The 15,127-nt window shown below is 44.3% G+C and overlaps 1 protein-coding gene across 3 annotated transcripts in view; it reads right to left on the reverse strand.

Annotated features, from left to right (window-relative positions):
• Positions 1–15,127, reverse strand: part of INTS9 (integrator complex subunit 9) — an 88,058-nt gene that overhangs the window by 57,650 nt on the left and 15,281 nt on the right. For 2 of the 3 annotated variants that reach the window (XM_069850659.1, XM_069850657.1), the window contains exons 4-7: positions 14,922–14,984; positions 10,399–10,538; positions 8,706–8,792; positions 1,490–1,610 (exon numbers count right to left, since the gene is read on the reverse strand). In XM_069850659.1, coding sequence (XP_069706760.1) covers positions 1,490–1,610; positions 8,706–8,792; positions 10,399–10,538; positions 14,922–14,984 — 411 coding nt within the window. The remainder of the gene's footprint in view (positions 1–1,489; positions 1,611–8,705; positions 8,793–10,398; positions 10,539–14,921; positions 14,985–15,127) is intronic. The other variant, XM_069850658.1, reaches the window with a different exon arrangement.

The following is a 15,127-nucleotide window of genomic DNA, read 5'->3' on the forward strand; positions in this document are numbered from 1 at the left end:
AGTACACAGCACCACCGGTCACCATTCACGGAATCACAGAATGGTTTGGGTTGGAAGGGACCTTAAAGTCATCCAATTCTGACTTTCATAGACACCTTCCGCTGGATCACGTTGCTCGAAGCTTCATCCAATCTGGCCTTGAACACCTCCAGGGAAGGGGCATCAACCAACATAAGAAGTATATGGAACTGTTGGAATGGGTCCAGAGCAGAGCTATGAAGATGATCTGAGGGCTTGAGCACCTCTGCTATGAGGACAGGCTGAGGGAGTTGGGGAGTTGAGGCTGGGTTCAGCCTGGGGAAGAGAAGGCTCCAGGGAGACCTTAGAGTGGCCCTCCAGTACCTGGAGGTAGCTACAAGAAAGGTGGGGAGGGACTTTTTCCAAGGGCATGCAGTGACAAGACAAGAGAGAATGGCTTTAAATTGGAAGGGGGAAGATTTAGATTAGACATTAGGAAGAAATTCTTCACACCGAGAGTGGGGAGGCTCTGCCCAGATTGCCCAGAGAAGTGGTGGCTGCCCCATGCCTGGAGATGTTCAAGGCCAGGTTGGGTGGGGCCTTGAGCAACCTGGTCTAGTGGAAAGTGTTCCTGCCCAACGGCAGGGGGTTGGAACTGAATGAGCTTTAAGGTCCCTTCCAAACCAAATCATTCTATGATTCTACGATTCCATGATCCACAACTTCTCTGGGTAACCTGGGCCGGTACTTCACCACCTTCATAGGAAAACATTTCTTCCTGATATCTCATCTTAATGTCCCATTTTTCAGTCTGCCCTACTCATTAACAGTAGTCTCCAAACTTTAGTGGCCCACTGCTTAACAAAAGGGAGTAAATAAAGAGCTTTGGGTACACAACTTGCTTTAATCCATCTTTTCATATCTTATGGCTGAGCAGGTATCATGGCCCACACGCTGCTTATGAGCCATAAGGGAACAGTGTATGTGCCATCTACTGATCTGTTAATCCAGTTCTTTCTAGACACTGGATTATCATCAACAGCATTAGAAACAACAAATGTTATCTGGGAACCCTGGGAAAGGAGTTTTTGAAGTTCAAGTCGAACCATTAGGTTTTTTTTTTACAATCCCTAATTTGCTGTATAAAAGAAAGTGGAGGCTAAAGCACTCAAAAGATTCCCAGAAGTGAGATACAGTAACTCAGAAGGATGTGGCTTACAGACAGAGAGGATACATTCATTTGGTACATCCTCCCAGCTCTCAGCGGGCCAGCCATCAACTTCAAATTCAAAGGTATGCCACCCTAAAATTGGCCTCCCCAAGGAAGATGAGAAACAAATGGATACTCCCGGATTTCACCAAACAAGAATCCTTCCCAGGAAGCAATGAGGTATATTTGATATAATCTTGTTTTGCTTTCCTAAGCCAGAGTAACTACATCTTACACAGAAAAGGAAGGACATTTCCAGAGAAGAGCTGGGAAACAACAAGTTATTACAGTTGACCTGAGGACAGCTTTACAGGTACTCACAATTTTCTGGGAATAGCCCACCAGCTGGATCTTACTGAGCGCAGCGTTCACTTCTGGCATGGTGTAGCACTTCCTCCACATAGACACCTCCACTGCATCCTTCAGAGGAGCGGGCAGCAACCTGCAAAATCAACAAGGAATGCGCATTTCTGAACTTCCTGATGGACCATCAGCTTTTATTCCCATTTATATTCTCCAAACATTAGAACCTCTCTTTTTATTTATGCTTCAAAGCGAGGAGCAAGGCTTTCTGCCTGTTGAGGAGCCGAACCACAGGGCCCATTTTGCTTCACCCCAAAGGCTGCTCTCCTTCTGCTCTCTTTGTTGTTGCTCCTAATCAGCCCTTTCATCAAATAAGGAGTAGGTGTTACAGCAACTCAAGCGGCATTTTCACCACTGATGAAAGACTTTGGTTGATCTGACACATCAAGACGAAATGCACCACTAAAATTGGTAAAGATGCTGAAAGAAGGGAGATTTAGCTTAGATATTAGGAAGAATTTTTTTACTGTGAAGGTAAGCAGTGGGCCACTGAAGTTTGGAGACTACTGTTTATGAGGAGGACAACTTGAAAGAAAGGAGATTTAGATTAGATAGTAGGAAGAAATGTTTTCCTGTGAGGGCAGTGAGGCACTGGCCCAGGTTGCCCAGCTGTGGCTGCCCCATCCCTGGAGGTGTTCAAGGTCAAGCTGGATGAGGCTTTGAGCAACCTGATCCAGCGGAAGGTGTGCTGAAACAGGACAGGCTTTAAGGCCTCTCTCCTCTTAGTGGAGAGGAGGGTGCTGGCCTCTTCTCCAAAGTGACAGGGGACAGGACGAGAGGGAATGGCCTCAAGCTCTGCTAGGGGAGGTTTAGGCTGGACATTAGGAAAAAATTTTTCACGGAAAGGGTCATTGGGCACTGGCAGAGGCTGCCCAGGTAGGGGGTTGAGTCACCTTCCCTGGAGGTGTTTAAGGCATGGGTGGACAAGGCACTGAGGGACATGGTTTAGTGATTGATAGGAATGGTTGGACTCGATGATTCGGTGGGTCTTTTCCAACCTGGCGATTCTATGATTCTAACCCAAACCATTCTGTAACTCTATGATTCTATGCCTGGGATCTTAGATCGGTGTCTATTTTGCATATCCTAAGACTGTAAATCCAAAAGTAAGCCACAACCTTCTGGTTAAATACAGGTACCAGACCAAAGCCAAAGGCTGGCTCTGGTCTCATTTTTGTCACCACTGCCCTGCCTCTGCACCTCCGCTTCTTTGCCTTCTACTCAGACACCCCACCCACCTTTTGAGTGTCCCGGCACAGATACATTAGCTGACACTGCACAGTTCTTTCAGTTTTCCTACAAGGAAGTATTTAAGATGTTTTACACCGAAGTAAATCCCATCCATTCTGCTCTCCACAGACACGGCGAGTTAGCTGGACATGGGAAGAAGTGAACTGTAATGTCATGGGCTGTGAGAGAGATGGCTAACTTCTGGGAAATAAATCTTCCCCAGCAACATGAACTGAGGCAGGAAGCAGCACAGCTGCCAAATGCATAAGAAGGATAGGGGTTTTTTTCCTTGTATATTAAACCAATGCTAAATCAAAGGCTAATTCAAACCAATTTCCAGCGATTTATGGAAATTGGTCAAGTTTCTTTGATCAATTTGTTTAAAGGAAGTTAATTTATTGTTATATCTACTAGGTCAGTGAACTCCTCCATAATTTAAGATACTGAAGAAAGGATTCAGGCCAGCTATTGCCAAGAGTGCTGTAGAGGTCTAGTGCGATAACTGTAATTCCAGCACAGGCTGGCTGAAAGCAGATTGCGCTTAAGGAAACAAACAAAGCATTCAAGGTCTTTTTTGGGAAATCATAAGCAGCAAAAGGCCAAACAATGTGGATAGTTGTCCACCACTGCCCTGAAGCAAATTGCCTGTAAAAGCCTTTAACCTACCATAATAAGCATTTAGTGTTGGATGCTTTCAGGAACTTCTCTTCTGGGAAGAGGAGGATTTATCTCCAGGTAATGGAGAAAAGTGGGGAATCATCCTTGGTGACTGAAGGAAGTTTCTATTAGCTGGGACTCTATGGCTACGCTGTAAATACACTCTGATCCCTAACGGAGATCAGCAGCACCGGTCTCTAGTGTTTTCACTCTTTGATGAGCAGAGCAAAGAGACAATAAGGACTGCTGGTCCCTCAAAAGTGCTCCTGCTGGCATTCAACCTGTAACCTACGTTTTTAATATGTGTAGAGAAAGTCACTATATTAAAGGTATTTATGAACACTACAGCAACACAGAATCATAGAATGCTCTGGGTTGGAAAAGACATTTATATAACATTCAGTCCAACCTCCCTGAAGTGAGTAGGGACATCTTTAAGCAGATCAGGTTGCTCAAAGTCCCTTCCAACCTAGCTCTGAACACCTCCAGGGGTGGTGCCTCCATGACTTCTCTGGGTAACCTAGGCCAGTGCCTCTCCACCCTAACTGTAAAAATATTCTTACTCATATCCAGTCTAAACCTACCCTCCCCTAGTTTAAAACCATCATTCCTTCTCCTATCACAATAGGCCTTGCTAAAACGTCTGTCCCACGCAGGCTTTCCTGTAGGCCCCCTTTCAGTACTTGAAGTTTTCAAAGATCTTCCCACATCCTTCGCTTCTCCAGGCTGAACAACCCCAACTCTCTCAGCCTGCCCTCACAGCATAAGTGCTCCAGACCTCTTTTGTGGCCTCCTCTGGACTCGTTCCCACAGTTCCATATCTTTCTTACGTTGGGGATTCCATAATTGGACACAGAACTTCATAAGAGTGGAGTAAAAGTGGAGAATTCCCTAACTCGCCCTGCTAGCCACGCTTCTTTGGATGCAGCCCAGGATACGATTGGCCTTCTGGGCTGCGAGCGCGCACTGCCAGCTCATGTTGAGCTTCTCATCAATCAGCACCCCCAAGTCCTTCTCCGCAGGGCTGCTCTTAATCACATCCCCAGCCTGTACTTGTGTTTGGGATTGCCCTGACTCAGGGGTAGGACCTTGAACTTGGCCTTGTTGAACCTCATGAGGTTCGCACAGAACCACTTCTCCAGCTTGTCCAAGTCCCTCTGGATGGCATCCTATTATGGATCACCTCATAACAACTAGATCTATGTGGTCGGTTTCCAACAGAGCTAACTTACAGTCACAAACAGGAAGGGATTGCAAAGCAGCATGGGCCAGTGGTTAGGAAGCAAAAACATATTTTTAAGAAGCTCAGAGGCCTGTATTCTTAACAGGGCATCTACACAGAGACATTCCCTCCCGTTCACTGCAAAGGATAACATTTGTTAGTCTCACTCTCTGCAGCACCCTGAAAGGAGGCTGGACTGAGGTGGTTGTTGGTTTCTTCTCTCGAGTGACAAGTTTTAGGATGAGAAAAAATGGCCTCAAGTTGCACCAGGGGAGGTTTAAGTTGCATAGCAGGAAAAATTTCCTTACTGAAAGGGTGGTAAAGCCCTGGCAGAGGCTGCCCAGGGCACTGGTGGAGTCCCCATCCCTGGAGGGGTTTAAAAAACGTGCAGCTGTGGCACTCTGGGACGTGGTTTAGTAGGCACAGTGGTGTTGGGCTGCTGGTTGGACTGGATGATCTTAGAGGTCTTTTCCAACCTTAATGATTCTATAACATGTTCTTGTTCAAAGGGAGAGGAGGATGGCAGCACCAAATTAGATCAGAATGCTGGCCTCTCTTGTCCCCTAGTCTGTCTCAGGATTCAAAATGTCTCAGACACATTATAGAAAGACATAAGAAACCATCAGACAGGTACTTGACAAAGTGTCTTTCATAAGGCAAATCCTGAATCCTAAACACTGTGACAGAAACCCTGGCTGAGCATCTGTAGAGCTACTATGAGACTGCTCATTTAAAATGAAAACCATTGGTAATAAAACTTGCTAAGCAATTAGTTCAGACTGGATCTGATAATGGAAAAACGTAAGCCACTAGAATGAACTTATTATATTTTATACAGTATTTGCATTTTAAATGCTTCAGTGCTTTACCTAATGAAGACGATAATACTTCGTGTTTTATACTAACTATTTAGAGTAGAACTAGCTGAACTGTAAAGCAGTAATGGTGATTGATCAGCCTGAAAAATTAAAGTTAGGCTCAGAAGTATTAAGTATTCCATTCTAGCAACAGCCAAGTATTCAAAAACAATTCACCAAGGATCACATCTTCTTAAATAATGGATGTCAGTTCAACCCTGCATGTGCTATTAGCCAGGTGTTAATTTGTGGATCAGTAGATATTTGCTTACATGCTATAATAATCAGTTCCATTCACGCTTGCATGACACTTGTCACCATGAATCTCAAAACACTTTCCAAACATTAATTAAGCCCCTGTATACCCTCTGTGGTAGGTAGGAGCTCCACTTTACAGAAATGTAAGTAGGTGAAGAGGGAAACTCAGAGCACAGGCAGGGCACAGTTGGAAAGGGAATTCAGATTTGTCCCCCTGTTCCAGCTCACAGACAACACTGGTTCGCACCAGCCTCGAGGCAGAGTTTATGATACACAGGAAGAAGTGTGGCCAGCAGGTTGAGAGCTGGAGTACCTCCCATACAAGGTCAAGCTGAGACTGTTCAGCCTGGAGAAGAGAAGGCTCCAGGAAAGCTGGGGAGGGGCTCTTGATCGGGGAGTACAGGGACAGGATGAGGGGGAATGGTTTTAAGCTGAAAAAGGGGAGATTTAGATTATATAGTAGGAAGAAATGTTTTCCTGTGAGGGTGGTGAGTCACTGACCCAGGCTGCCCAAAGAAGTTGTGGCTGCCCCATCCCTGGAGGTGTTCCAAGGCCAGGTTGGATGAGGCTTTGAGCAACCTGATCCAGTGGAAAGTGCCCCTGCAATGGCAGGAGATTTGGAACTGGATAATCTTGAAGGTCCATTCCATCCCAAACCATTCTAGGATTACACGATTCTATGACATGATAATAAACAGCTGCCAGACGCTGTCTGGCTGTCCCCACTAGCACAGCACTTCTTTGCTCTGCCTCTATCTCATACTTGGACAGGGTGAGCAGTTTATGAAACCTGGGAATCTGCCTTCTGATTGAGGTTTCCAACAATGTACCACGCTGTGGCAGTGCGGTGTGCTCTGCAGAGGTCCTGTAAGTGGGACAGGATGCTGTCTGTCCCCAGCGAGTTGGCTCTTACGTCTCCCTCCCACCTCCACTGGTACCCCCCATTACAACAGCTATCTGATAGCACCAAGGAGGAACTATCAGTGTCAGGGTACTTCCCAAGCAATATGAGACAGAAAAAATGTATTTTAAATACTGCTCTGAGATAAAGACTCCAGCCTGCTAGAGCTGCTGAATCAGAACAAAAGATCACCTCTCTGTGTTCGCCTCCGGAATAGTCAACAGCACGCAAAGTGCCAGACAGCACTTTTTTTAAAATATGACCACCAGGAAAGTGACATTAAATGAGCTCCAAGATATACGATCCTCCTTTAAACTATGCATACAAAGCACATGCAGCAGCGTGATGAGAATAACAGCTCCCACTAGCTCTCTTCACATCACTGACAGCTTCAGGAGTGGTTCTGGTCAGGCCAACAGACTCCCAAATGAATTAAAATAACACTATTCTGATCAGTGTATAATCAACTAACACTAAATTCTGATCAACTTCATAATTTTTAGCTTTCTTTTACATCTGTGTTTTACTTGCCTTCTTCAGAAGTGAGAGCCATAGTGCTGAGATAAGACTGCTCCTAAGCCAAGCAGCGGAATATGATATATAGCTAAACATATGTTAATTTGGATTTTTAATTTCTTTGCTTTGAGAGCTTAGAAAATAACAAGACTGCTTCTATAATGTATGAAATAATTCATTTTCAGTAAAATTTTAAATCAAGCCACGTTAAGAATTAGGAGCAGAAAATGGGAGATGAATTAAAAATGCACAAAGCAGCTTTTAAAAATAACTTTCTAATCAACCAGCTCTATCTTTAAAATGTGCTAAAACCAAAACTGTCTCCTCCACAGAACATGCTGTGCACCTAAAGTTGTTCTTATTTCCAAGGAAAGCATTATCTGCAATTAGTAAACTGCATGGATAATTTTTAGATTACATAGGCTTTCAAAATTTTAGATGTAGAAGACCTCAGTCTTGAGCACCTTGTTTTTACAGATAGAATAATGGACGTGCAGTTTGCAACTAACCTTTTGTTAATCAGATTACAATTTTATTCTAAGCTTTAAAAAGCCAAAAACCATCTCTGCTGGTCAAGTGTAAAAGTGGGTGCTGCCCTGCTGAGAAAGGTAGTGCTGCTCTGTCACTACCACCACTGACCTCCAGCTGTTGTGTCTTGACTTTCTTAGCATTTCAGCCAAAACAAACGTAAACATAATTTTAAATTAAAAATACTCCATTACAACATAATTAGGTTTAAATAGCTTGCTAATTTCCACAATTTTTTATGATGTTAATACAAAAATCTGCTGGTTTTATCTACCATCAAGGAACTACACTATGTGAGGGGAGATCGAGGGAGATCTTAGTAACTTGTGTTACAAGTCTTAGTAACTTGCGTTACTTCTGTTACTAAGTCCTCCTCCAAGAATCAAATTACATGGTTGTTTGGAAGGACAATGATATGCAAAAGAAAATCCTAGAATCACAGAATGGTTTGGGTGTGAAGGGAGCCTGAAAGATATCTAGTTCAAACTCCCCTGCCATGGGCAAAACCACCTTCCACTAGACCAGGCTGCTCCAAGGCCCATCCAACCTGGCCTTGAACACCTCCAGGGATGGGGCAGCCACCACTTCTCTGGGCAACCTGGGCCAGGGCCTCCCCACCCTCACAGCAAAACATTTCTGCCTAAGATCTCATCTTAATCTCCTCTCTTTCAGCTCAAAACCATTCCCCCTCATGCACTCCCAGATCAAGAGCCCCTCCCCAGCTTTCCTGGAACCCCTTTCAGTGCTGGGAGGCTGCTCTAAGGTCTCCCTGAAGCCTTCTCTTCTCCAGACTAAAGAACCCCAACTCCCTCAGTCTGTCCTTATATGGGAGGTGCTTCAGCCCCTGGATCATTTTCATGGCCTCCTCTGGACTCCCCCTAAAAGAAAGAACTGTCTCAGACTCATAGCTGTAATCCTCTTAGGCCTTTTTTCCTTTTTAATGGTAGTGGCAAATCTCAAATGGTGGCAGCTGACCCAGTGAATTCTAAACTTTTTGGTCCTTACCTCTGTACCTCCTTGTTCTTCCACATGGAGGCAGACTGAGCCTTTGGCACACGTTCAATGAAATTCACCAGTTCTTCCATCAGAAGTCTGAAAAGTCATCATAACTGAATTAGTATTGCAGCCTTTCGCACAAGAGAGAACTTTTTTCCCAAATGCTTCCAAATTATCACACAAATTATAACACTAGTAACGCAGTTTTAGAGAGGTTTTTCCCATAGCGACATCGCAGCAATTACCCATCTCAAATACAAACCCTGTTTCCCAATGAGTACGTCAAGCTCAAGCTACTTCAATTTTGTCTGCCTGGTTGCAACAACAAAGGACCTGGCCAGTGGAAAGTGGTGGGACAAGAGGAACTCTTAAATCTCTCTCCTATTGTCCGAGACGATTTCCATGTCGCTGACAGCTTGTCATACAGAATAAGACAACATATAGGAAGAAAAATCATTATCTGATGCCTGTTTGTCACTTAGAGATGCCAAAGCACCTTGTCAGAGTGAACCCTCCTCATCTCCAAACGCTCAGTACAGCACCTGAGACAGAAAAATATGCCAGGTATTACAAACTGGCACTACAGATTTCACTGTCCCAAACTAAACAGCATTTGTAATTTACGCGTGCTTCCCCTTGAAGGTAGGAAGTAACAGATTTAACTGCAGAAGAATGGTATCTGGAATTACTTGGAGTGAGGAGAACTGCACCAGTGTACTCTCCAACGAGACTAGGCTTGTTATCTTCAGCTATGGGCCAGTAATACCCCAGAGGCCTACTACCAGTTCATATTTATTCAGTTCCTCTCTCCAATGAGGGCCTTCAGTTTCTGTTTGTTTTTACACAAAGGGGGAATTACTCTGGCATGGAAAGTTTGCACAGACAAAGATTCCTGCCCTAAAGTGCTTACAAAGTAGTTCAGATACCACAGTCTAATCTGCCTTCTAATAACTAAGCATGGCAGCTGTTCTGCATGAGAGAAGCACACAGCACGAGTCTGGTTGGATTCCACTGAGGGCCAGACCTGCAGCCCTTGGTACTGACTTATCCAACCAACAGGCAACTTTATAAGAAAAGGCTGCCAAGTTTGATGACCAAATATTAAGTTTTTGACTGTGTTGTCAGGTCTTACATTTTGTACTTCAGTCTCATATTGCTGCTGTTTTTCCTCGTGCTTCTCTTTGGAGTTCAGAGCTTATGTATCTCAGCTGCTGCTGGAGATGAAGCCTTCTTAAATTCCCTTCCATGAAGAAAGTGTGATTATATGAATTTCAAATGCTGAAAAACTACAAGGCAGTAATCTTTAAGTCACTTATTGTTGAAAATACTGGTGACTTCTCTTTTGTTTAAGAGGAGAAGAGAGGAGCAGGAGAGACCTTTGATTCATGGTTTTTGAAGGTTTGAAGTTGGCTAGACAGTAATTGTGGCTCAAGGTGTCTCAGTCCACTCAAGATCTCCTATCCCACATCTGCTGCCTGGACTAAATGCAAAACACCTGCAGTAAATGTTGAAGACAGATGGTAACAGCGTCTGGGAAACATTGAGTTAACACATTTGCAGCACTAAGGACTTGGCTAACATTCAACTACTGCCTAAGAGCTTCTTCGGAACATTAGACACTGCTCCTCTACCCATATTGTCCTTTACACCTTTTACTTAGCAGCGATGAAAGAGGAGTAGAGAATATTAAGGGTTTTTTTACCTGCCAATTTGAACAGTAGGCTCAGTGGCATACACCGTTCCAGTGAATCCTGTGTTCTCTGTGATGTAGGGCAGTGCCATCATGCAGTGATAGTTTGAGATCAGGATTACATCGACCGTGGACAGGTCAAGCAGCTCAGTCTGAAAACAGAGGAGAGAGAAAAGCAACACATAACCCTTTCATGCACTTCAAGCAATGCCAGAAAAACTTCTTGTTCTTGATTTTTTAAACTTCATGCTGCAGGAACATAATCAGTTTACAAAAAAAAAAATAAATCTTAGCTCTTGCAAGATTAATGTTTCCTTTACACTAAAAAGATTCATTTAAGAACCATAGAATCACTTGGTTGGAAAAAACTCTTGAGATCATACAGTCTAACTGTATCTGTCCACTACTAAACCATATCTCCATTTCCTTTAAATTAAAAAGATTTATTTCAAAGTCCCCTAAACCTACTCCCTTCTCAGATCTGAAAAGGAAACCAGGTCCTGGATGTTTCTGTCCTTCATGGAATGAAATGGCTGTCTCTGAGAGGCATGATTACACTTTCGGCAAAGATCCGATGTGTGCACTTCCTCAGGCAGCAACGCTGCGCAGACACCACAACTTCTTCAGCAGCAGTTTAGCAGGGTGTCGCCTATTTTTTATGTGGCCCATGGTACTGTTCCCCAGGAGAGTGAGAGATAAATGTAGATTGTATTTATTCAAATGCTTAAAATAATTCTCATATTTTCCCACACTAACTGCCTGCATCTTCACCATTCATAATTTCTTACAGCAGGAGATGAAGCTCATTCATAGGATACAGCAAAACAAACAGGTGGGTCCAATTTGTTTTGATGTGACAGTTAAGACAGCAGTTCCGAGAGTGAAAAAAGATTTCACACATTGTTAAAGCAATTTTAATTAGAAATATTTACTGGTAATGCTATAACACAAATGGTGTCAAGTCAGAAATGTACAAGATATATGACCTCTAACTCAGTTATTATAGAGCAGCTAATGGAATTCAACACTCATCAAGCACATATTATCTGATTACAAGGCTCGGTCCAGCATTTTGAATAAAAAAGGCAAGAAAGTAGGTCACTTGGCTTTTCCAAGGGCTGACAGTGCGGTGGTGACAAGGTGCTTAACTCACAGCTAAGCATACATGTTTTCAACACATGATGACAGCTGATTTTAGAGGCAAGATCTCCAGGCTTACTACAGCAAGTGAAACACCATCCTCAGATTCATGATAGGACATCCTTTTGTCTTGCTAAGCTCGACAGGTCGAAATACCCTTACTACATGGTATCCAAGAGTCTGTGGACACCTGCTCCTACCACGCTGCTGGCCCTTCATGGCTTGGTTTTCAGCTGTGTCATAGAATGATAGAATCATAGAATGATTTGGGATGGAAGGGATCTTAAAGCCCATCCAGTTCCAACCCCCTGCCATGGGCATGGACACCTCCCACTGGATCAGGTTGCCCAAAGACCCATCCAACCTGGCCTTGAACACCTCTGGGATGGGGCAGCTACTACCTCTCTGGGCAGCCTGGGCCAGGGCCTTCCCACCCTCACAGGAAAACATTTCTCCCTAAGATCTCATCTCTATCTCCCCTCTTGCAGCTTAAAACCATTCCCCCTCATCCTATCCCCGCGCTCCCTGATAAGGAACCCTTCCCAAGCTTTCCTGTAGACCCTTTCAGTACTGAGAGGCTGCTCTAAGGTCTCCCCAGACCCTTCTCTTCTATAGGCTGAACAACCCCAACTCTCTCAGCCTGTCCCCATACAGGAGGTGCTCCCGCCCTTGTAACATCTCCATGGCCTCCTCTGGACTGACTCTAACAGATCCGTGTCCTTCCTGTGCTGAGGACTCCAGAAATGGACACAGGACTCCAAGTGAGGTCTCACGAGAGTGGAGTAGAGGGGGAGAATCCCCTCCCTCACCCTGCTGGTCCTGCTGCTTTGGATGCAGCCTGGGACACAGCTGGTTTTTTGTATGGTGTAGACACCACACAGAATCTAATGGGAGTCACTCAGCCCCAAGCTGAATCCCAGCCCAACGAGCCATCAGGAGGATACAGGCTACCACTTCCCAGGCTTAAGCATCCAGCGTCTCTGCATTCTAGAAGCATTTACTAATAGGATGAAAAGGGTGTCAAAACCAAAACAAAGTAAAATCTTCCTTGGGACTTGCGGCAATCTCACTGAAAGCGCCTGTGAACTGAAGAGGTTTAAAAATGTTTCCTGACTGTGAAGTGAGATAGATCAGAAGGTTGCCAAACAAAGAGAGGGCTGTGCCCTGCACTCTGACATGTGGAAGTGTACTCTGCTGCTGAGACAGCCTCTTATCACCTTGTGGCTTCTGGATTACATTCAAAACTTGGCTCTCTTTGGCAACAATTTTCCTGGAAACGATAGTGTGATTCTCAAACTAACTGCTTTTGCAGACAAAATTCTTCAAAGGAAGTGGTGTGGAAGGAGACAAGAAGACAATGCTTCTCTCACACAAGCTCCTTCTGATACTGTGCTGCTAAACACCAGCAAAATTTCTATGCTGATGATGCCTTTGGATGGTCATAACATCCGAACCATCCCCTGGACAGGGGAACCTGTGAAGCTAGAGATGCAAACTCTGTATCACTAGAGAATCATAGAATTGCTTGGTTGGAAAAGACCTTTGAGATCATTGAGTCCAACTGTACCTGTCCATTACTAAACTATAGCCCTAAGCACTTAATCTACCTGTCTTTTAAACACCTCCAGGGATGGTGGTACTTAAACCCTGCCCTGCGCTGCCTCTGCCAATGCCTGAGGACCCTTTCAGTGAAGAAATTTTTCCTGACATCTAATCTGAACCTGCCCTGGCTAACTATTTCCTCTCGTCCTATTGCCTGTCACCTGGGAGAAGAGACTGACACCCACCTCGCTGCAACCTCCTTTCAGGTAGTTGTAGACAGTGATAAACAGAATCAGTTCCCAGTGCTCACAGGGAAGACTTGGCACGTGTTGGGAACTTTGGGAACCAAAGCACTTGAGAGATCATTTGTAAAGACCCTACAACAGTGGCACATGCAGCTGATTGCTGCCTTCTAGTTGTAACACGGACTGTGGGGAAACAGCATTGGATTCTGCAGTGACACTGATACAACGATACAGCAGCTCCTCATCAGTCATAATAACATCTACACACGTGGGTATCTCCCAGACCAACGACATAACCAGAAAGCCTAGCTGAAGGACCTTAAACTTAAGCAGTTCATCATTCCTGTGCAGGGCCTCAATTCCAAAGGGAATCCAGAAAGTAAACTCCATCCTACTCAATATCTGGGACATAATGGCAATTTGTAGGCATACAGAAGCTTCCTACATCCCTCCCTTCCACTGGGCAGCAACCAGAAAGCACACAAGAACCCAGAATTACTAGGGTTTTTTTTCTGTGATTGGATTATATCCATTCCTTGGGGAAACTAAGGAATTGCACACAGATCTGTTGATATGACTTGCCAAAACCAGTACCAGGAGCTGCCAACTTGCTTTGACGAATCAAGATGATGAGAGTCAGAAGCGGCAAGAAGTGAGTTTCAGAACAGACAGAACCCCAGCAAGCTGACAACAACCTTCCAAGAGCTTTTTGTACTTTCCATCAACAAGGTCAGGCAGAAAGGAACAAAAAAATAACTGCCCCAAAGCAATTCCCTCTCTCTTTGAATGACAAAGAAAACATCCCAACACGAAATGAAAGAACCGATGTTATCACAGACCTAACACAGCTGCAGGAAGAGGATACTACTGCCAGACTATTCCCCACCATTCACCATCACCACTCCCTGCTCAGCTTTTTCCTTCTTTAGCTCTCTTACATGCACCATTCATCTCATCAGTCAGGTAAGCCTAATTCAAACATTTTCAATAGTCTTGCTTACTTTTATTTAAACCCAGGCATTCTTGAATAAAACAGCTTGAGAAGCAGCTACTTTCAGTTCTGTCAGGGGGTAGGAAGGTACAGTTCTTCCCTCAAAGAGGCAGTGATGAATGGCTAAGAAGGCAGCAAAACTTTTTAACCTAAATTTGCTGCCAGCAGTACAGCATGTCTGACTGCAGCCCAGCAGGATCAAACAGTGGCTTAACCACACAGCTGGCTCCCCATGGGCGCACCACCAGGCCGGCCATGCATCAGTGGTCAAAGACAGGCAGCTTTCCTTACCTTCATTCTCTGCCTTTATCTAGATCAGCACATGTAACCTGTCATAATCGAGCCCAGCTCAAGCCCTTTGGAAGGTCCACAAAAAGGGACAGTTTAGTGTTATTCCTTTGAGACCTTCCAGTTCTCCCCAAGAAAACTGTTGAAAAGGGCTATTCCTATCCTTTTTCCAGTGTTATAGATACTAGAAGCACCTTAAGAACACAGACGTTTTAGCAGCATTGTCCAATGAGCAGTAATAGCATGAATCTGATAATACAAATTCAGCAGGTTTCTACTACATGATTGAATGGAGTCCATTTTTTCAGTAAGGCTTGGAATAAACTCACCTCTGGTAAACAGAACTCAGGCACGGAGTCTACAAACACACGGCCAGAGCACTCCTTTAGTTCCTATGAGGAAAGCAAAAATACAATGCAATGTCACTCCGATACAGCAGTTTTTTCACTTTCAAAACCTTTTCTTTAACACAAGTAATTTCCACCTGTTACTACATTATGTCTATCCCCTTTCTAGATACAATTTGCTTGCTGTA

The sequence above is a fragment of the Phaenicophaeus curvirostris genome, chromosome 2 (genome assembly GCF_032191515.1).
Source record: "Phaenicophaeus curvirostris isolate KB17595 chromosome 2, BPBGC_Pcur_1.0, whole genome shotgun sequence".
Lineage (NCBI taxonomy): Eukaryota > Metazoa > Chordata > Aves > Cuculiformes > Cuculidae > Phaenicophaeus > Phaenicophaeus curvirostris.